The sequence below is a fragment of the Aulonocara sp. 'chitande type north' Nkhata Bay genome, linkage group LG7, assembly GCF_057382095.1.
Source record: "Aulonocara sp. 'chitande type north' Nkhata Bay isolate Kocher_YH1m ecotype deep benthic linkage group LG7, A_spYH_male_GT1.1, whole genome shotgun sequence".
Classification (NCBI taxonomy): domain Eukaryota; kingdom Metazoa; phylum Chordata; class Actinopteri; order Cichliformes; family Cichlidae; genus Aulonocara; species Aulonocara sp. 'chitande type north' Nkhata Bay.
The window spans coordinates 43,589,083-43,612,616 of NC_141350.1; the positions used below are offsets into that span (position 1 = coordinate 43,589,083).

The 23,534-nt window shown below is 38.9% G+C and overlaps 1 protein-coding gene across 1 annotated transcript; it reads left to right on the forward strand.

The window, feature by feature from the left end:
* The first annotated feature begins 472 nt into the window (after positions 1 to 472).
* On the forward strand, positions 473 to 23,299 carry scarb2c (scavenger receptor class B, member 2c). The gene is made up of 12 exons (XM_086300561.1): positions 473 to 911; positions 2,988 to 3,145; positions 5,773 to 5,917; positions 7,099 to 7,296; positions 7,406 to 7,497; positions 8,266 to 8,385; positions 9,436 to 9,614; positions 10,433 to 10,551; positions 12,582 to 12,655; positions 15,495 to 15,546; positions 16,372 to 16,524; positions 18,776 to 23,299. The coding sequence occupies exons 1-12, from the start codon at positions 789 to 791 to the stop codon at positions 18,812 to 18,814; spliced, it is 1,452 nt and encodes a 483-aa protein (XP_086156687.1). The 5' UTR covers positions 473 to 788; the 3' UTR covers positions 18,815 to 23,299.
* The last annotated feature ends 235 nt before the right edge of the window (positions 23,300 to 23,534 follow it).

Consider the following 23,534-nt stretch of genomic DNA (forward strand, 5'->3'; position numbering starts at 1 on the left):
AGTCTGGTTAGACGAATGACAACCCCGGTATACGGTCCGCTATAATTTCAGGTTAGAGGCAGCAAAGAGAACCAAAAATCTTAGTAAATGGTAAGACAGGGACATCTAGTGGAGAAGCTGTTTACTGCTATGCCACTTCCTAAAACGTAGCGCCTGGTGTTGTGTGAATAAAGAACTGTAATTTGTGATTCGCAGACTGAACCTGTCCGTCCTGCCCCTCGTGACAGTTGGCTTGTCTTGGTTCTTTTGTCTTTTTCTCTTGTCTCTTTATTGCAGTTTGTTGTTTTTAAAAAAAGCTTAGTCCGAGTCGCACTGAAATGAATGACACAATTTTATACTCATATTTAACAAATATGAGTTTTTTTTGTTTTTTTTTAAGTCCGTAACAAAAGGTTTAAACTGCTACTGCTTTAGATAAAAAAAAAACAAAGAATGTTTGCCTTCAAGATAGATAGCCTACTCGTTCTGCGGTTCAGCTATAATAACGACCAGCTCTTGTGGAGGGAGTTTAATTTGTTATGTTTTTCATACATCATATTTCACCATTGAGCCCCATAACAAAGGTTAAACAGATTATTTAAAATCACTGCAGCTTCTTTTTTACGGCTGAATGCTCACTGACCCTATCGACTGTCTATGAAACCGGATGTGGTAGGAGCGAAGTGTCTTATTCCGGAAGTGAGTCTTTGCTCTACCGAGCAAGTTCCTGGCTTCTCAAAACAAAAACAGCAAACAGTGGGTAGCTGCTGTCAGTGAAAGCTGAGAGACGTGCCTTCTACTGCCTCGTCATGGTGCTAAAGTCATGTTGCGTTTACAGCGTCGGAGTTGTTTCTGTACTGATGCTGATTCTCGGCATTTCGTTGGTTTTGACTAGCGTGTTTCCACATTTAGTACAGTCGATGGTTAAAAAGGTAAGCATCTAATTTAGGCTAGCCTTTGCAGTAGGCGTTAACCTCAGATAAGCTAATATGAGACATTGTCATAGTAGCTAAAGTTAGCTCATTTAGCGTCTAAGAAATACAGCGTGGAATTATTTATGGAAGTGTTTTTAACAGTTTTAAGCGTTTCAGGTTTGAATGTTTTACAAATGGCTCGCCTTAGGATACAATTTCAGATCTGTTCTGTCACCCATTTACTTAAGTAGCAGTGTTTATTTCTAGGGTTGAAAAGATGAGATCACACAATGTGTACATTTTGTATCCTAAACATGCGGAAATCTTTTGGTAGCACAGCTAAAATTAACACGGCTTGAAATAGTTTAAATAAATAGAATAATATATCAATAAACGCTCAGTAAAAGCAAACATAATTTGACAAAACCCAAATCTCAGTATGGTTCAGACCTATTAAGTAATTGTAAAAAAAAAAAAAAGCGAAATGGCGCAAATTCAACAAAGTATTACAGAATGTAACACGTCTTACTAAATGTAATAAAAAACCAGGATAGTAAATCAGATGATTTTAAATGGGCACAGACAGTGCTGTGCAGTAAGAGCTTTGAGTTTGTCTTAACTGTTTTGATTGTAGAGGGTCTAAAAATATTTACATGAGAGAACAGGTGATTATCCGCTAGACAGATCTGTTGTATTGTAGACCGTTGAATTAAATTAAATTTTGTGTGGATCAGTTGAAAAAAAAGTTCTCCACTGCTTATTCGACAATTGGCACAGAGAGTATTGTATGCTTTTATAACATTCATTGCTAAATATAGTTTAACATGTGACATAGATGCCATCTCAGTATTTCGCATTTGATCATTTTGCCTTTTATTTGTGCTTTGTGATTGTCACCAAATATTGTGTATCATATGTGGCATAAACACTCACTGGACACTTTATTAGGTACACATTACTAGTATCAGATTGGATATCCTTTTGCTTTCAGAATTGCCTTAATTCACATGGTCAAAAAAGGTGCTGGAAACATTCCTCTGAAATTTTGGTCCATATTTACATGATAGCATCACACAGCTGCTGCAGATTTATCGGCTGCACATTTATAATGTGAATCTCATGTTTAACCACATCTCAAAGGTGCTCTACTAGATTGAGGTCTGGTGATTGTGGAGGCCCTTTGAGTACAGCGAAATCATTGTTATGTTCAAGGAACCAGTTTGAGATGATTTGTGACATACTGCGTTATCTTGCTGAAGCAATAGCCATGGTCACCAACAATAATCAGATAGGCTGTAGTATTTACATGATGCTCAACTGGTACTAAGCATTGACTGTAGAAAACTGTTTTCTACAGTCAATGGTACTAAGAGGTCAAAGAACATATCTAAACACCATTACACCATCAGCTCCAGCCTAACCCTATGTTGTAGCAGAAATCAAGACTCCTCAGACTGGGCAATAGTTTTTCAATCTTCTATTGTCCAATTATGGTGAGTCTGTGTGAATTGTAGCCTAAGTTTCCAATTTTATAGGTTGTGTTGATGTGTTATGGGTTTAGAGATGCTCTTTATCATACCTTGGTTGTAACACGTAATTACTGTTACTGTTGCCTTTCTATCAGCTTGAAGTGGTCTAGTTATTCTCCTCTAACCTTCACAATCACCAAGAGAACTGCCTTTCACTACATATTCTTTCTATTTTCACACAGTTTTCTGTAAAATCTAGTTGTTTGGGGAAAATCCCAGTAAAACAGCATTTCCTGAAATACTCAAACCAGCCCATCTGGCACCAGCAGTCATGTTCAGAGTCACTTAAATCACGTCTCTTTCCCATTACGATACTCAGTTTGAACTTCAGCAGGTCCTCTTGAGAATGGCTACGTTGCTAAATTCAATGAGTTGATTATGTATTTGTGCCGAAAAGCAGTGGCCTGTGAGTGTGTGTGTGTGTGTGTGTGTCATGACACCAAATGATGATTTCATCTGTTTCAGCAGGTTCATACCGTGTAACGTGAAGTGAAACTGCATATCATCAGCACAGTAGTCATCTAAAATAACATTTTTAACCCCACCGCCCTTTGTCCCCCATTAGCAAGTCATTCTGAAAAATGATACAGATGCGTTTGAGGCCTGGAAGGATCCACCGGCACATATCTACATGCAGTTTTACTTCTTCAATCTCACAAATCCCCAAGAGGTGTTGGATGGGGAGAGGCCAGCTGTGGTGGAGATTGGACCGTATACATACAGGTGAGGGAGGGAAAGGAGAAACGCTTAACATTTGTTTCTCCATTCATCTCTTGATTTAAAGAAAACAAAACAACAAAAAAAACTAAGTGTCAAGTTACTGGAACATTTTAAGAGGTGGAGGCAAAGCAATGATGTATCAGCACCCATAATGGGAGCTTTTAAGATTCAGTGGTGCCAGTCTTACGATGTATATTAAGAATAAATGTGATACAAATTTATTGACTAGTAATAAATTTGACTAGTGAAGGTGTTGAGTTAGATGAAAAAGGTTTATAAAAGCACAATACATCTGATTTGGAAAATCAACAACCTGATAAAAGTAACAAAGCCAACGCTGCTGCACGCAAACTGTGGAGCAGTTAAAAAGATCAGAAAAAGACACTGCAATAGTAATTAAGCAGGTAAATAGCAGCCAGGTCCGGCTAATCAGATGGCATTAGTTAGCATCTAAATATTACACTTCATGACAGTTGGAAAAAGACTGAACAAGCGTGGCTTGTTCAGCAGGATTCCCTGGCAGAAGTCTCTTCACTCTAAAAAAAAGAACAAGACAGCACAGCTTATGTTTGCAAAGTTGCATCTGAGCAAACCACAAGATTTCTTGAACACTGTGCTTTTTTTCAGATGGACCAAAGAGATGATTGGCCACAATGCACAGCCCTACTTTTAGGAGAAAGCCCAACACAGTGTATCAGCACAAACGCCTCATACAAATTTTCAGCCAGTTTTGGAGGAGTGATGATTTGTTCTTGTTTTGCAGTCATTGATTAGATCATGAACTGCTCTGTATACCAAAGTATTTTAGAGCCAAATGTGAGGCCATCTGTCTGACAGTTAGCTTCAGCTGAAACTGGGTCGTGCAGCAGGACAATGATCTCAACCACAGCAGCAAATCTACAACAGAATGGTTGAAAACAAGAAAATGATCAAAGTGTTGCAATGACCCAGTCAAAGTCCAGACATCGACCTGACTGAAATGCTGTTTCAGGGCCTTAAGAGAGCTGAGCCTGTAAATCTCAATGAATGGAAACAATGCTGTGAAAAGAGCAGGCCAAAATTCCTCGACAACAATATGACGAAGTGATAAAGTCAATACAGAAAATTGTTACGGTACATCAAGTCATTTCTGCTCAAGCTTTTGAATCCCAGGGTGTGCTTAGCTCTCACAGGACACTGTCGTCGCACAGTGTCCTTGATCCAACACAGCTGATTTAAATGGCTAAATTACCTCCCAACATGTCTTGAAGTCTCTGGACACATGTCTCCAGAGGCCTGGTAAGGAACTAATTATTTGATTCAGGTGTGCTGATCCAGGGTGATATCTAAAACCTGCAGGACACTGGCCCTTGAGGCCTGGAGTTCCCCACCCCTGGTCTATAGTGTGTTTAAGAAAAAAACATGTGAATGTTGTTAGAGATAAATTTAAAGAGATGCAGAGCAATCCTGTGCTTGGATACCTGTAAGCACCTGAGAGACAGCATTTTTGTACTAGTTTTGGTGCTGAGACTTACGAACTGTGACACGGAGATGTTTATTTTTCCGAAAGCACATTTTATTGTTTTTTTTATTGTGTACATTCAGTGTTATTGTGCCATGAAAGGTCAATGTGCAGTTTATTTTCTACCCAGTCCACACCCACAGGATCTCGACATTCATAAAACTGGCTTTTGATTAAACGTGCTTTACATATATTACTTACTTTGTTTTACATTTTTAACTTACTGTTTGACTTGATGTTATTTCATTGTTTTCCCTTTTCAGATCTTTTTATTTTTATTCGCTGATAGGTTAATTTATTGGTTTAATCATTTGACAGTTTGGTTTTCCTGTTTTATGTAGCATTACGTTTTTAAAATGAATTTTTATTGGCCTTATTTTGTTCACTTGGTGTATACATGTTCTAAAGTTTATTCTGTTTAATTTTCTTTTAATATATGCCAATTTTAATTTGCCTTTTTTTTTTTTTTTTTTACCTGTAAAGCACTTTGAACTAGATATACGTGTAAGGTGAAAAGAAAGTTTATTTGATTCATATTATCCATATACCCAGTGATAGTATAATATATCGCTGCACACAGCTGATAACCATCTTATCTCTTTTGGCACTGACTTGTTTTCAGTAGCACTGAAAGCTAACGTAAATACTTACATACGTTATCTGGGTCACCAAATCAGTTAAAATAAAGCAGTTTTAGGAAATTGTTATTGAGTTATTAAGAAACAACTCACCATTGACACGTTTTATGGTTTAAAAAAAAAAAGCTTCTTCTTTTTTTTCCAATAATTGCATCACAGTCACATGTCACAAACACAGTCACAAACTGCACAGATGTGTGTCAAGGGAAATTGAGCCACAATAGACGAACAATCTTCAACCCACTTTTCATGTAGAGTAAATGTGACATTATCAGTCATGTGAAGAACTGCATGTCTTAATATCCCCACACTTTTTTCATGTATTGTGCTTTATATAACATGGCGTGTTAAAGAGTGCAGATGCAAAGTAGGGAGTTACGCTATAGCTTTTTTTTTAAAATCACAAACAAAGCTAGTTGTTATATTTGGCTGCAGCTCTGTAACAAAGAATCTTTTCTCTTGTCTAAAAATGTTTTGCTTTTCCTCCACAGAGAGTACCGGCCTATGGAGCAAATTGACTTTCAGGATAATGGCACTAAAGTAACAGCTGTCAACACTAAAACCTACATTTTTCAGCGTAACATGTCCCGAGGTCCAGAGAGTGACCTCATCAGGACAGTTAATATCCCTGCCATGGTGAGCAATAGTCTACAGCACCGATCTGATCTGCCACTCACAGTATTATAGTTTTCTCACATTAGGACGAATATTAAGGTTTCTCACATGTGGGCATTGCTCATGTATATTCCTCAACTGGTTGTTGAGTGGTTCACAGGAGTTGCTGGTTGTCGGTTGCATGTTGGTTGCAAAGAAAGTGCTGCAGAAAAGACCTCTTAGGGGTCTTGCTCTGGTTGCTAGTAGGTTGCCCAGTGCCTATAGCATTTCCTGTGGAGCATTTCCTATATGGAGAAGGTTTGTCTTCAAAGTAATGTTTTGCCTCAGCGCTACAGTCAACATGTTTCAAAGGGGGTAGATTTCTGGTTTGTGCTGCACTTTCTACGGTTTCACTACAGTTTGGAGAGTAGTTGGGTAGTATTTGTTGACAAGTCTATCACTTCCATTCAGACTCTAAATGGAGGTTAAATGGTGATTCCAAATGGCCCACGGGTGTGAATATGAGTGCGAATGGTTCTGTCTTTCTGTGTTAGCCCTGCAACATATTGGCGACCTGTCCAGGGTGTACCCCACCTCTCGCCCTATGGCAGCGGGATAGGCTCCATCCACCTGTTGACCCTTAATTGGGTAGGCAGAAGAGGATTGATGGATAGCAGTCAAATGGAGGTTTTTGCTTGGAGATGAGATGTTTTTCCCTAGCAAGTGGTGGTTGCCAGAGGGTCAATATCTAGGTCTGTGTGACTGGGGGCTTAGTCACTTGATCCTACATTGTCACCATGATTGTCACTTGTCCAAAATTGTGGAGAAGTTCACGTAACATGGTTAATGGGCACATGGGCATGTGGTTTGTGTTCACATGTCTGCAAAACCTCAGTCAATCAGCAAGATTAAATAAGGAAGTTGTTCTCTTAATATGTTTTTTTATATATATATATATATATATATATATATATATATATATATATGTATATGTGTGTATATATATATATGTGTGTGTATATATATATATATATATATATATATATGTGTGTGTATATATATATATGTGTATGTGTATACATACATACATACATACATACATACATACATACATACACGTATGTACTTACTTACTTACTTACATGGCCTGCTTTATGTTTATTCAAACTAATAATCCTGTAACGGCGTTCTTCTCCCTTTTTTGTTTCTTTTTGTCCTGGTAGACAGTGATGGAAAGACTCAAGGATAAATTCATTGAAGCCAACTTGATCTCTGCCTACATGAAGGGCACCGGGCAAGGCCTTTTTACCACTCGTTCAGTGGGAGAGCTGCTGTGGGGATATGAAGATGGACTTCTTAAAGCCTTGAAAACCATTACACATGATCCGGATCTGGATGATGTTTTTGGACTTTTCTATAAGGTCTCTTTAATGCACATAAATGTGTAATTGTGTTCTTTGTGTAAACCATATATATATATTTTTTTTAATATTTAAAAAAAAAAAAAAACTTTTTCCCCCCATCTTACAGAACAATGCTTCCAATGATGGAGAATATGTGTTTTTCACTGGTCAGCAGAACTATAGGGACTTTTCCAGAGTGGACACGTGGAAAGGTGAAAGGTAATTGTCTCCTCTCACCTGTAGCACATGTTGGATTTACAGTTTAATTGTAAAATTGTTCATCAGTGAGTTTTGTTGGTGACATGAAGTTAATGGATGCACACCAAGTGATTTGTGTCATATGATCAAGGTGGGTTTAACTGTGTTCCTGTTGAGTTTTCGTTCTCTTTCTTATATCACCGCCGATAGGACACTGAAACTGAGTCTGTTTACAGACATGTGACCAAAATAACCACTGGCTGCTAGTTTGGCTTATATACCTTTTATAATTATCATTTCATTTCATAGCCATTAAATGAGGAAAGTCAAATCATGTTAGCCAAATCCCCCCAACAGCAAAACAGAATCACTCACTGCAGGGATCAAACGCTGATGTTTCTCCCTTTAACATCATTTTAAAAAATGTAATCAATAATGAAATAACTACTTAGGTAAAGCACCAAACTCTCTTATCTTTGTCACAGAGAAGAACAGCCAACCATCGGCTCTGCATCTGTACTCACTAAACCCCCAAAATATGATCATCTTTCTTGCACTGCCTTTTATCTCTGCCTGTCTTACAAACCTAATTGTTTTAAGACTAGGCTGTTGTACCTTGAGCAGCAGTTTTGGGAAACACCCTTATTTTATAGTGTGCTTCCTAACCTACAAATATATCCAGTCCTCTTTGCCCAGCAAATGGCTTTCCATGGCTTTTAGCTGGGCGTGCTAAATGTCTGAAACATTTTTAAACCTTCGAACTTTGTAACATTTTGAATATCTGTGCAGCTCCTTGAATTGGTGGACGTCTGATGAGTGCAACATGATTAATGGAACCATTGGAACAGGCTTCCATCCTGTAATCACCAAGAATGATATGCTCTACATTTTCTCGTCTGACCTGTGCAGGTGAGTAGAGCAGAAAAGCTGTACCAGTGAAAGATGCAATCTTTTGATTGCATATACAGTACTGTGCAAAAGTGTTGAGCCACCCCTCATCTCTTACTGGTGTGCTAGTAAATTGGGAAATAATTGCAGTAATTTAATGAAACACATGGTGGTATGACCACCTTTATTCTTGAACACAGCCTTGTAATTTCTTGAAGTAGTCTTCAGGAAAAGTTCTCCAAGCTTTTTGAAAGACATGCAAAGCTCTTCTTTGGATGCCGGTTGCCTTTTGTTCCATTCTCTGTCAAGACGATCCCACACTGCTTCAGTAATGTTGAGGCCAACCTCCAAAACCTTCAAATTTGGATTGAAGCCGTGCGACTCAAAATGTAATCTTTATTGAAGAAAGACACATTTAATACGTCACTTGAATTTAAAAGGTTGTGTATTTAAAAAAAACCCCAAAAAACTTAAATGTAAATTTAAACTATTTGAATTTAGAAATGTATAAAACATTCATTGTAAATGTTTGTTTCTATTTTAGTCATTGTAGCTGAATGTGTTTTTCAGCTGAGCATCTGGACTTTTGTAGTTTCATATGAAGGTTATTCCAGTTCAGTTTCAAGCCATATTCTGCTGACTCATGCAGCATTTGCTGTATTTTCCCTCTTGGCTTGAGCTAGTGAAATGGCTCCCCCCACAGCCTTCCTGAGCCTTTCCCTGGTCTGAATATTGGATTAAGGATCCTAATTTAGTTTGGCTGGTTTCAAGGCTGGTCAGTGTTAGCCTCCTAAATGAGGCCACAGCCTATTTAATGCTGCTTAAAACAACAAATGTCAGTCCTCTGTGATTGTTAATATATTAGAAACAGAAGTCACATTTACAGGTCATCTAACAGCTTGGTTAATAAGAGGTGTCAACACAACCGTTGAAAAACTGGTATAACCAGTTTGTTCAATGCAGGTTTTCTGTAAATCAGTTTATCGCTGAGCTCATGAATTCAAACCATGTGTCATTGTCCAGTAACGCAGTGCATCCAGAGATTAACAAGCATGTAACTCTCTTTCTAAGGTCTCTGTACACAGTGTATGAGGAGGATGTGACAGTGAAGGGGATCACTGGGTATCGATTTGTTCCTCCCAGCTCAGTGTTCGCCAATCTGACTGTGAACCCAGACAACGCAGGCTTTTGTGTGCCTGCTGGTAATTGCCTGGGGTCTGGCCTGCTGAATGTGTCTGTATGTAAAGAAGGTAAGACAATGTTTTACTGTGTTAAACATAGCCAAATGATCTTTGATATGCTGCTTTTTAAGTTACATTAGTTCAGACTCATTTCTTTCCCCCATGGTGTGATTTGTGTGGACAGGTGAGAACAAAGAAATTGTGTTTCAATTGTGTTTAAAACAAAATAACTCAACCAATGAACTCTGGAAATTTTTATTTGCGGCAAAAACATGATCTGACCGAGTTGTATCAGTTTGTACCAAGTTTCAGCTAACCGCGCCTTTTGTCAGGCGTGTGTCGTCGTCCCCCCCCCCCCCCCCCCCCCCCACACACACACACACACACACACACACACACACACAAAAGGAGTAATGCTTGCTAGCCAGAGACCGTCTCCATTACAAACGCATCCACTAGTCGAAAGCACGAGAACTTGTTCCCATATTTACTTTCTGGCTCCTCAGACACGGTAGAATAAGTGAAGTGAAAGTTCTCTTGTGGTTTGTTGTGATGTGCTCTGGTGCATCTGATTTAAAGCAAACAAAGTATGGTTGTTAGTGCTGAGTAATAACTTGTATCAATTCCTCATTGCACTGTAAAGAATATGGAGTCAACACTTAGCAAAAGACTCCCTGAAATTAATTCACTGACTGTCATTTCTGGGGCCTACTTTAGCAGTGTCCCTGACAAGTGTACGCTGTGTTTATTACAAGCCATAGCATTATTAGAATATTGATGTTTTACATTTACAGGTATATTTTACACATGGCATATTTTCCTCAGGTCGAGTAAGATGTTGTCCCTGCTTTGTTAATATCTTCTGTAATGTTTTTTCTGCTGTTTAGGGGCTCCTATCATAATGTCTTCACCACACTTCTACCAGGCAGATGAGAAATTTGCTCAGGATGTATTCGGAATGACGCCAAACAAGGAAGAGCACCAGACTGCCATTGATATCAATCCGGTAGGAATCACAACTTTAAAGCTTAAATGTTTAATTCGTTCTCGTGTTGTTGTGAATCTCTCTTCAATTTATAATACATATTTTGTCTAATACAATTATGATTTATATAGTATTAAATCTTCAACACTAGATGGAGTAGTGTCTCAGCTTTTTTTTTTGTCATGACTAGCCAATAGTTGAGCTTCTGTTTAAAATAGTGGTTAAAAATTAAATCAGAGGTACGTGGTACGGGGCTGTCACGAAAGATAAGCTCTAACTGCTCTTATCATGATAATAATACTCTAATTACCTGGTTGAACTTGTAGTAAAGTCTTGATAGCGAGAGACAGACTGAAAAAAACACCTCCAGCAGCACAACGTGTAGCTGAACATACTGTGTAGTGCTTAACAAATGTATTAGACCACCATCCAATGAAAGATTTATGCCACAGCAGCCAAAAATTAACAATTGCTATATGATCTAATTTTCTGATTTTATTTATTTATTTATTTTTACAAATTTTACATGATACACTTTCAGAGAAAACAGAAAAAAACGATGAATGATTCTGTAATAGTTAAAAGTTTAAAAAAAAGTGCAATTCCCAAAAATAAATAAACTGTATTACATTCACAGTAAAAGACAGAAAGCATTCTTCTTCTTCATGATGCTCCAGATGTTTTCAGTGGGTTTACAGCTGTTGTGATAGATGCAGTATGGAGTTTAGCATTGTCTTGAAGAAATATGGCAGTTCTTCCCAGACAAGATTAGAGCATATGTTAATGTAAAGCCTGTGTATAGCTTTATATATGGCTTCCATGGGCACTGATGCACTCCCATACCATCAGAGATGCAGGCTTCTGAACTGAACACTAATTTACAAGCCAGATGATCCCTCTCCACTTGAATCTGGAGGATGCAGCAACCATGTTTTCAAAATTTAAGAGAAAATACTTTTTTTTTTCTTCTTTTTTTGTTACACCAAAGAGATTTCTCCAGATTTTCCGAGTCTTTTGATCATGTTATTAGATGCTGAGATACTTGAAGTCTTAGCATTTTTACATTGTGCAGTATTTTTCGGATTTTTGTTCACAATTTGCAGATGCGATATTTTGCAGATTGGTGTACCTCTGCTTGTCTTTACTGCTACGCCACTCTTAAGATGCTCTTTGTACACCAGTCTGACCAGTCTAACACAGAACTCCTTCTTACAGTCGCTCTCACGCTTTCGTACAATAGTACACTTAATTATTTCACACATCCACATATAAAGTGGTGGTTTTACAGTTACAAAAGTATTGAATCCAATAAACAAGCTACCATTTTTTTGTGTTTATCCTCCTTGATCACTCTGCCACGGCATGATATCATTAAGATTGATCAAAGTCCTGTGAATTTTATCATAACTGCTGAGTTGTGATGCCCTCAGCCGTCTTCCCTGCTTGCCCAGAGCTGTGAAGTTATTTTTGCCTACAGTAAAGATATTAAAACTACAGGCAGTACTATGCAAACAGTTTGGGGTAACTTTAGATAAATACATGATACATCCTGAGATTTTTTTCTCTCTTTTAAGTTTTTCAAAATGCAGAAAACTGAAGAAAGAAACGACTAAACTCCCAATTAGGTTTATTTGACAGCTGCCATGTCTCACCGTCTTCCGTTTTTTCACATAATCTCAGATTAACTCAGTTTATTTCTTTTCTTTTCACTGAAGTTACCTTTTTATCACTCCAGCTGTATGTTTGAGGTCATTCTCAAGCTGCATGAGGAATCTGGGCCAGAGCACATGCCTCCCTGATGGTATTATGTAATGGATGGAAAATCTGCTGTACCTAACTAAAAACCTTTGCATAGTTCTGTGTTTTTCTATCCAGTGGTTTGTTGGTTTACAAATAATGTCAACATGTTACTATAAAGATTATGGCCATAATACAGTGTGGGCAGAAAACAATTATTTAGGTGTTTAGGTATACGTGTTCATACATCAGGAGTGACAGGAGTTTTTCCCACATTCTCTGTGTCCCTAACAAAATGAATTTGTGTTTTACAGCTGACAGGAGTGGTTCTCCAAACAGCCAAGCGACTCCAGATTAACGTCTATGTAGAGCAAATTCCCACCTTCAGGTAATCAGCAGCTCTTTCCATCAGTTCAAGCAGCTGAATAACCTGATTTTTCATGAATTTCACTTTCACTATATTAGTATGAAGAGTGAAGCCGCAATAGCTGCATGAGTACCCATGTCTGTGAAGGGCTGCCAGTAAGCTAATTGTAAAGCAATAATGCCACCATCATCATTATGGGTGGACTTTTGCACAGACCTGGCTCACTTGTTACGTGTTTATCTGAATTCAGAAGGAACTAGCAGCAAGATAATGAGACTGTATGTGTTTAGATAGTTACATATTACTGTTATTTTTATTTGAAATAAGATAAAATAACAAAAGCTATATTAAAGTGGCAAGTCAGCTTTAATGTGAGTAGGTTTACATCAATATTTTGAAATGTATAAGGTTGGAGCCCTCAAGACAACATTAGTGGCCAGAATTTATTATACTGAATAATGTTAACAATGTCTCTTAAACGTACTGACATCAGTAGATAATTGGCTCTGGTTATGAGGTTTGGCTTTTTTTTTTATGTACAAGGAAACACATTGGCCTACATCCTGGAGAATATTTGTAATTTGCCATAGAGTCATGAAGGGGCCTTTCTTTCCCATGCAAATCATTTTGCTTTCATCTACAAGATTTGTGCTCTTCTGTCCACCAGGCTATTTTGGATCTGTCCTGTGCATGCCTTCTGCTTTTAGAATATACCTCTTTATTTTTGGCAAACTAACTTTTGCGAATCCATCCATTTTGTTCCGCTTATCTGGCGCCAGGTCATGGGGGCAGGAGCCTAAGCAGAGAAGGCTAGACCTCCCTCTCCCTGGCTACCTCCTCCAGCTTATTTGGGGTAAAACCAAGGCGTTTCCAGGCCAACTGAGAGATCTAATCTCTCCAGCGTGTACTGGGTCCGGACATGCCATGAACACCTCACCCAGGGGGGGGTCTTTGTCAGATGCCCGAAACACCTCAACTGCCTCCTTCCAGTGTGGGGGAGTAGCAGCTCTACTCTGAGCCCCTCTTGGATGGCCGAACTCCTCACACTATGTCTAAGGGAGAGGGCAGCCACCCTTTGGAGAAAGCAAATTTCTGCTGCTTGTATTTACGGCCTCGTTCTTTCAGTCACTACCTAAAACTTGTGACCATAGGAGAAGGTGGGGACGTAGATGGACCAGGAAGGAGGAGTTTCCCTTTTATGCTCAGCTCTCTCTTCACCACGATGGATCGGTACAGCGTCCGCATCACTGCAGCCGCAACATGAACTTTTGTATCATTCTAATAGATTTTTATTCTCATTTTCATTTGCACAGTCACTTTATTTATGACTCGGAATGACAGAAAACTCTTAACTTCAAGTAAGCTAACTGTAGGTACTGTAGTCTCGAATGGGTGCTACACAGTCCACACTTACTTTTGTGAATGCAACAACCACAGTGTTGTGCATTACAAAGAAAATGATGCCAGTCAGTGAAGAAAACCTCTTTATACTCTCTTTCTTCACTGTAGTTAAACTCAGATAATAAAAGTATTTATGCTGTTGGTAAAAAACTGTTCAAATCTACTTTTTTCCCATGGAACAAATGCTCATAACCCCCCAGTAACTGAGGCTTAGAAACCAGTCTCTGGTCATTAGGGAAAAATGTGTTTTTCCTGCTTGGATGACGAGCAGTTCCTGGAGGTTGCTCGTGGTTGCTGTGAACTAGATTGCAAAATCTTTAGACAAGTAAAGGTTGTGCCTTACTGCAACACACCAGCATGTTTCAAAAGGTGAAGCTTTTACTTTAAAGTAGTGCTGCCAGCGTTAATCTTGTTAAAATGACGTTAACACCATAACTGCAATAACGTGGCAAATCTCAGTTTGCGAGTTAGCGCGGATCGCCCCGTGCACGGGGCTATACGGTACTAACGCGTAGATGAGCTAACCGCGCTAACTCACACTGTTTCTAATTTCACTACCACTTAGCAAGTATTTGGTGAGTGTTTTGCACACGAGTGCAAACTACAGGCAACTGCTGCTATCTGCTAGCAGCAAAAGCACTCACAATGGTGAATACTTTGGTCAGAGAGAGGCTGCCCCCTGTCTCTGGGGCCTAAGGGAGTAAATATAGAATCCAACTTATAAACAGAACTGATGTTGCGGCTGATATCAGTAAAATCTTATCAAATTGAATCCCTAGCCAAGCGTCGGCTCTTTTGTGCAATATTGAACTTTGAAAGGAAAGTTTGTGCAGTTCTTTTGATGCCAACAAGCCCAGATATGGCACTTTTATGTTATATCTGTTATTCCGTTTCAAATTAAAGGTGCTAGAGACAGAGCTTGAAGTCCAAAAATAAATTATGTAACTCTCCACATAATTTATGGTGTGAGATTAATACGTAATCAAGCTTTATTTATGGGGCTCAGGGGGTTGGGAAGCGTATCTGTAACCAGAAGGTCGCCGGTTCGATCCCCGGGCTCTCTGTCCTGGTCGTTGTGTCCTTGGGCAAGACACTTTACCCTACCGCCTACTGGTGTTGGCCAGAGGGGCCGATGGCACGATATGGCAGCCTCACTTCTGTCAATCTACCCCAGGGCAGCTGTGGCTACAACTGTAGCTGCCTCCACCAGTGTGTGAATGTGAGAGTGAATGAATAGTGGCATTGTAAAGCGCTTTGGGTGCCTTGAAAAGCGCTATATAAATCCAATCCATTATTATTATTATTATTATTATTATACAGATAGTATGAATTTACAGAACATGCCCGGGAAGACATTGTATAAGTATATTTATATTACACAAGTATATTATATTGTGTTTTCCAAGTTGCTATTTTTCATTACATCATAGTTAAAGATTATCATGTCATTCTCTTTCAGTCAAACGGGAAATGTAAGGACAGTAGTCTTCCCTGTGGCTTATCTGAATGAGGTACAAACTCTCTCTTTCTCTCTCTCACTCACTCTCCCACACACACACACACACACACACACACACACACACACACACACACACACACACACGTACGTACGTGTGGTTTCCCTAGCAACTTACCCTAATCCTAACCATCAAAAATGAATGCCTAACTCTGACCCTTAGCCTAAACCTAACCATAACCTAATTGTAACCCTGACACTAAAACCACATTTTGAGTCTCAAAAATGCCTTCAAACTTGTGGGGACCGGGATTTTGGTCCCCACAAGGGCTGTCGGTCCCCACAAGTAAAGTAAACTTCCAATTTTTGGTCCCCACAATGATGTTAATACCCGTACACACACACACACCACAGCTCTGGTTTATATACATTTTCTGTTATAACTCTCAGTTAAATACAAATGATTCAAAGGGAAAAGACTCCCTTGAGTACCCTGTAGTTAAAGGAGGCATTTTTGTTTTCAGTATGTACCTCGTGTTTTTCTCTTTTATGTATTAAAGCATTGTGTAATCCTGCTCAGACAGACTATAAATTAGTAAATCTAACTTGTGTGGAGGCAAAAAAAGAAAAATACAGAGGTAGATACTATGATTCCACAGAATCAAAGCTACAGAAGACTAATCTAATATAAATCACTAATTAGTAAATTTAATATTACTTGTTTATAGAATTCTTATGGTCTCAGTTTCTTCATAAACTTGAACACCAAGATGAACAGACGGTAAATGAAAGGGCCGTAAATGTACCATTTACTTTTGTAGGGGCTGTGTTTGTGTTCTTATGTGCTATAACACAATATTTTCTCTTACCGTCTTAACAGAGCGCCACCATTGATGACACAGCAGCCAAGAAGCTAAAGGCGATTGGTGTTCAGCAGAACGTTGTGGAGAACATTCCCTTCATGCTGATTGGCCTAGCCATCATTGTGGGAGGAATCTTCATGTTCTTGGTGTGTCAACAGAAAGTCCCCGAGGTGAGCTTGTGCAATAAGCAACTGTGTGATGTCATTATGTTGGGACAGATGGCCTGAGCCTGGTTCTGCCAAGTGCTTGCACATACAGGATGGCTCAATTTTTTTCATTCAGATTTATGATGGTGTATGTGGTCAATTTAAAATAATCTAAAAAATAGTTCAAATAAATTGATTTATTTTTCATTATGAAGCACCTTAGATTAGTCCACAGCATGCCCCAAAAGCCCTATAAATGCTCAAGAAAAATAACTTAGAAAATGCAAATCGAACCTGTTTAATTAATGCCATGCTGCGCTCCACTCTAAAGAACTACAAACTACAACTAAAAAAAACGAATTAACTGAAATAAGTTAATGGGTGAGTCTATTCAAATTAGGGCTGCCACGATTAGTCAACTAGTCACGATTACGTCGACTATCAGAATCGTCGACGACTAATTTAATAGTCGACGCGTCGTTTGAAGCTTTGTAAGATCCCAAAAGACGCAGGAATAAGTAGCAGGATTTAAGAGTGTAATAACGGACTGAAACAGAAGATGGCAGCACTGCATGTACAAGGATGCCAGCTGCCGTTAAACCCTGAAGAAGAAGAAGTAGCTCTGTCCCAGAATTCGTAGCGCGGCCCTGCTCAGTTGTCAACAATGGCAGCAGCTAGTTGGTTTTAATATTACTCTTATTATTCTTTCTGGGTCACAAAATAAACGTTTAACATATTTTCAGGTGAGAATGTAGCTGTGTAAACCTCAAATATCTGCTCAGTTTATCAAGACACCACATATTTTCAAAAGCGCTCCGACGTTTTCAAAGATGTCTGTTACCCACTAGCTCGATAGCTAGCCGGGGGCAAGGCTCACTAGAGCCCGTGGGAACAGCGGACTCCCGGCAAATCGTTTTCAAATCCACCACCGTCTTTCGCTACTCAGGTTAAACATGATATATAAGTCACTTAGATAACTTAAAATGTTATTGTTTGGCTTTTTTTTAGTATTTTATTTGTTCCTGAGTAAATCGGTTTGGCTGAGATTAAAGTTATAGTTTTTAGACAGCTGAATAAACGTCAAGCAGACAGCTGATTATCAGAAGTGTGAAATGGTAGAGAGTTTACTCCGGTGTCCTGTTATATTTTAGATAGCAAGGAGCAGACGGCTGAGTTTATTAAAATTTCACCAAAACAATCTGCAAATTTCATTAAAATTTAATAAACTATCATCTTGTCTTTCTTGTTAGTTAGCACATACCTTAAACATGCATGCTGGTGCAATAAGCTTTACGTCCAATGGATGCATGATCTGATTGTCGACTAATAGCAAAAATAATCGGTGACTAGTCGACTATCAAAATAATCGTTTGGGGCAGCCCTAATTCAAATATTGTAGTAGATTTTAAGACTATTCAGAGCAGATACTGTTGCCTTCCTATGAGCTAGCAGCAGTCTGGCCATTTTTTTGGCAATCCTCTGGCATCAACAAGCCACGTGCACCCAGAGAACTGCTGCTTACTGGATATTTTTCTGAAATGCCCAGCCCAGCCCCACTGGCACCAACAATCATGCAATGTTCAAAGTCACTCGAATCAACTTTTGCCCCCCTTTTGATGTTCAGTTTGAACATGAGCAGCATCAGCAGCTAATCAATTGCTGCCGTGTGATTGTGTGAATGTGTAAAGCGCTTTGGGGTCCTTAGGGACAAGTAAAGCGCTATACAAATACAGGCCATTGTCTGATCAGATATTTAGGTATTTGGATCATCTGCCTCCATCTGACCTTATCCTTAGCATTCTCTCCTGTCACACCAATCCTCTGCATGTCCCTCCTCCATTATATCCTTGTGTGAGGTTTCCCTCTTTTCCTCCTGCCTGGCAGCTCCATCTTCAGAATCCTTTGTCCAATATCTCCACTACCCTTCCCCTTTAAATGTCCAAATCATCTCAGCCTCGCCTCTCTAACTTACCTTAAACCCATTCCCCCTAATTAGCTCTACTTCTTGCATCTTTATCGATCTATATGCATCTGTCTCATTCATACGCATGCATTTTGTCCTCTGTGAATTTAAATCCCTCTTCTCTCCGTTGCATATTTCCACCACTCCAGGATCTCTTCCATCTACTCCTTACATGCATGTCCTGAACAACCCTCACATACTTCACTGCCTTTCCTGACTTACTCATGCAGCATCACAGTTCCTCTCTCAGTACTTTAAATTGTAATATATTTGCATTTTATATATATATTTTTTTATATTTTTCTTTTTCAGAGCACTGCTGCCGAACGACAGCCCCTGCTCTCATCGTAACAGCAAACAGAACGTGGAAAGAGGAAGATTGCCTTGGTTGCAATACAATTCAAGGGGTTCACCCATTAATTCTCAAGTAACACTAATACAGTGGTTTTCATATTTTAATCTACTTTCGCATTCATGGTTGTAAGAAAGTGGTAAAAACTGTCTTTTTGTTGTGTTTGTTGCTGGGTTTGGAGGATAATGTCTTCATTTCAAGTTGTAATGATGCTGGAATCCAGATTTTCCAGTCAATCTTAAATTGAGCTTGTTTTTATTTTAACTCCTAACTATGGGATTTTTGAATTGGATTAACACGGGGTTAGTTAACCCCCTTAAACAACCCAGCTTTGAATTAATCAAACATCCTGGAAGTGGGAAAAACACTGTACTGCAAAGTGGCCATATATGTGTGAGCTGTTGCTGCGTTTCTGAATATAAAAGACGTTGTGTCTATCTACAAGGCAACTGGCTAGAGCTTGAACAGTTACTAGATTCCCAGACTAGTTTGGGAGTCAGAGTTAGTTTTAAAAAGCAAGAAAAAACAGTATTAAGAAGCCAGGTTGGTTGTATGTTATAATGAAGTGGATGTAAAAAGTCAGGCTAGTAGTGCAGCCTGTTCGAAGTGCAGATTACTTTGGGCTTGTCTTTCAGCCTTTTGGCTTCAGATGCTATGGCAATGTGGTCTTGTTCATTTTAAAATGATGTTCTGTGTTGTAGCCAAGCTCAGTAATCTACAGTGTATATTAGGGCTGCCACGATTAGTCGACTAGTCACGACTAATTTAATAGTCGATGCGTCGTTTGAAGCTTTGTAAGATCCCAAAAGACGCAGGAATGAGTACCGTAATTGTCGGGCTATAAGCCGCTACTTTTTGCACAAGCTTTGAACCCTGCGGCTTTTAGTCAGGTGCGGCTTTTCTATGGATTGTCCATGATTTTTGTCATATCGTAAGCGGATTTGTTTTGTTTGTTCCGCTGTTGTACGGCACTACGTTGCCTGGCGGAAGGATCGGGGTTCAAGAGTGGTATGTTGGTCACATGTCCGTCTGCCAGGCAACGTAGTGCCGTACGAAGTAGCGGGAAAAACAAACTTCAAAGTAGCGCTATGTGTTCAGTTGGAGGCGTGGATGATGAGCGGCGGTAAACTTGCGAAAAGCAAGTTATGCTCAACTCCACCAGTGGATTCTGACAGCGTGGAAAAGTGTGAAAACATCCACGATCACCAACGGATTTCGAAGGGCTGGACTGCTGCATGATGGAGAGGAGGACACCGCCACGGCCCTTCTGAGGGTGTTCGACTCTGACACTGACAACGAGGATTTGTTTGGTTTTGAAAGTGACAACAAAGGAGAGAAGCGGAGAGTGGATGACGAAGCCATCATGAGCCTGTTCGTATCCGACACTGGAGGAGAGGACTTTGGTGGTTTTAGTGCACAAGAAGAAGAGAAAGATGGTGTGCTGTAGGTTATTATGTACTACATTTGTTACTCATTTCTGAAGCACAGTACATGTTTCGTACTTGTAATTACCGCTACTTGTACATATACCTAAAAAGTTATGCAAATATGTACCCATAACTTGTTTTTCAAAATATCGTTTCAAAACCCTGAAGAAGAAGAAGTAGCTCTGTCCCAGAATTCATAGCGCGGCCCAGCTCAGTTTCCAACAATGGCGGCAGCTAGTTAGTTTTAATAGTAGAGATGGACCGATCCGATATTACGTATTGGTATCGGTCCGATACTGACCTAAATTACTGGATCGGATATCGGAGAAAAATAAAAAATGTAATCCGATCCATTAAATATCACGAAAGCACCTCACAAAACTTGCAACACGCCGTAACTCACCTCAGAAAGTTAGCACGTCGGAGCAGTAGGCATCACGTGATAGAGCGGCTGTGGCATGCGGGACCTGTCGGTGGTCTGGATAGCGTTTGGAGCTTCGCTAGCAACCCGGCATTTCATCTCCGACAAAGTTATCCCGAGAGAAGTAAAGCAAGTGTGTAAGTCCATCTCTGAATGTTTGTAAAGCATTCCTGCGTTAAGCTTAACAAGCGATATATGGAGCGACTGCCTCTTCTTGCTGCTACTTCAATCATGAAACTGCTTAATGATCAGCTGATCGGCTTTTCTGTCGCGAGTCCATCTCTCTGGTTTGTTTTTGGCCCACTTTGCACCAGAAAGAGGAAACCAGCGGCTAAACAACAGCAGCACGTTTAAGCTTGATCAGCTGTTGTTAGAATTTATTTATTATTACTTTCTACTCCAGGATCTTTTTCTACGTAGCTGACGCTGGTAACTGTGCAGGGGCGGATCTAGCAAAGTTTAGCCAGGGGGGCCGATAGGGCATGAACAGGGAAAAGGGGGCACAAAGACATACTTTTCTTTCTTATTCTCATTTAAAATGTCTAGCTTTTAATAAATAATTATCCGAATCTTACACCGAAAGTTTTAATTTGATGTAAAATGAATAGAAGTCAATTACTGTATATAGTGACTATTAAGTCTAATATATATACCCTAGTAAGCTATAGTAATTTTTCCTTTGGGAAGGTACCATCTGTGCAGTCTGCAATTTTGTTGAAGAAAGATGTTGAATCTATTTAATATTTCTTGAAAAATAATTGATTTCTGTGCATTTTTTTTTCACACTGCATCAAATTAAGGTTGATTACGTTGATTAATCATCATGAGGTGGAGCGTGAGGGGTGGTTCCCTATTTTTTATTTATTTATTTTTGTTGTTGCTGGGAGTTGGAACCCTATTAGTTAGGTTGCTTAATATTTCTGCTAAGTACTCTTTAAAATACCAGAATAGGGAGGATGGTGTAGGTTTAAGTTTATTAGATTGATCAGTGTTGCTGAACTATAAATATTTTTTTTTTGCATATAGGTATAACAGAATAGCTTTAGTGTAGTTGTTGTTTTAAACTTGAGTATGAACTTATACAAAATGCAGCAAGATATTTAAAAAACAGTTTTGTTGATTAAAACACACTATATCGGATTCATATCGGTATCGGCAGATATCCAAATTTATGATATCGGTATCGGTATCGGACATAAAAAAGTGGTATCGTGCCATCCCTATTTAATAGTACTCTTATTATTCTTTTTGGGCCACAAAATAAACGTTTAACATATTTTCAGGCAAGAATGTAGCTGTGTAAACCTCAAATATCTGCTCAGTTTATCAAGACATCTCATATTTTCAAAAGCGCTCCGACGTTTTCGGAGACGTCTGTTACCCACCAGCTCCAGTGTTAGCCGGGGTTCAAGGCTCACTAGAGCCGGTGAGAACACCGGACTCCTAGCAAATCGTTTTCAAACCCACCGCCGTCTTTCGCCACTCAGGTTAAACATATATAAGTCACTTAGATAACTTAAAAATGTTATTGTTTGGCTTTTTTTTTTTTTTAGTATTTTATTTGTTCCTGAGTAAATCAGTTTGTCTGAGATTAAAGTTATAGTTTTTACACATCTGAATAAACGTCAAGCAGACAGCTGATTATCAGAAGCGTGAGATGCTCGAGAATATACTCCGGTGTCCTGTTATATTTTAGATAGCAAGGAGCAGACGGCTGAGTTTATTAAACTGCACTGAAACGATCTGCAAATTTCATTAAAATTTAATAAACTACCATCTTGTCTTTATTTTTAGTTACCACATACCTTAAACACTTAAAGCTGTAAGCTAATGATAGTTATATAAGAGCAGACTCATGCTGGTGCAATAAGCTGTACGTTTTACGTCCAGTGGATGATGATCTGATTAGTCGACTGATCGCAAAAATAATCGGTGACTAGTCGACTATCAAAATAATCGTTTGTGGCAGCCCTAGTGTATATATACATGTGTGTCCTCCTTGTGATCCAATCAGTATTAACCCAACAATGACAGGATGGCTTTCTTCCTGTTGTGAATGTCTAATACAATATTATTTCATTTAATTCCAGTACTGTCATAAATATGTTAATATAAATTATACTGATTTACATTGCTGAAACCGGAATATGAAGCTTTGTGGTAGTGACACTGACAAACACACAAAAACTTTTGAAGCACTTAGACTGATTTTGTTTTTTCCCCAGTTTAACTTCTGTGGCATTTTATAACTTTATTGAAGCATTTTTAATAATAAAAAACAACAACCCCACATTGTTTTCCTATTGGCCTATGAATTTTTAGAGCACATATGACTAAATGTTATTTTTCTATCCAACGTTGCACACAGTTTCACTATAATATAGATGTTTTTGCTATTTCAGTCACTATCTTTTGCTGACAAAATCTTTTGTGTTCAATTTCTTTTTTTGAGTGTGTGTGTTTGTTTTGTGCCTAAAAGAGAACATTGTTTACACTACTACTACTCCCTGGCAAAATCAGTACTTAACTATAATCACGATTTATACGCAAATCTCTCATTAGGGTCACATGTATGACAGTTTGCACGTTGTCGTTTGCTATGACTCAACAATAAACTTTCTATGCTATTCCCTGAAGGTGTGTTTGTAGTTCCTGTCTGACATTGCAAAAGTATTGAATCATTGCTCTGCAGATGACCAATAAAGCAAGACGGGCTTTATGACAAACTAAGGTCTGACTAACTACGGTGCACTGCTTTTTCCCTTCTTTAATATAGCGCTGTATGTAGGTTGATAACCAAAACATCTTTTTTTTGGTTGTAACAACAATATAAAGATATATTCAGTCATTGTCTTTGCAAGCTTTTGAGAA

What these genes read in the sequence shown, in the direction of transcription:
- scarb2c (XM_086300561.1), top strand. Translation starts at nt 789, where the DNA reads ATGGTGCTAAAGTCATGTTGCGTTTACAGCGTCGGAGTTGTTTCTGTA. An exon ending in CAGTTAATATCCCTGCCATG is followed by an intron (nt 5,918 to 7,098) that starts GTGAGCAATAGT and finishes TTGTCCTGGTAG; the next exon opens with ACAGTGATGGAAAGACTCAA. An exon ending in TTCTCGTCTGACCTGTGCAG is followed by an intron (nt 8,386 to 9,435) that starts GTGAGTAGAGCA and finishes TCTCTTTCTAAG; the next exon opens with GTCTCTGTACACAGTGTATG.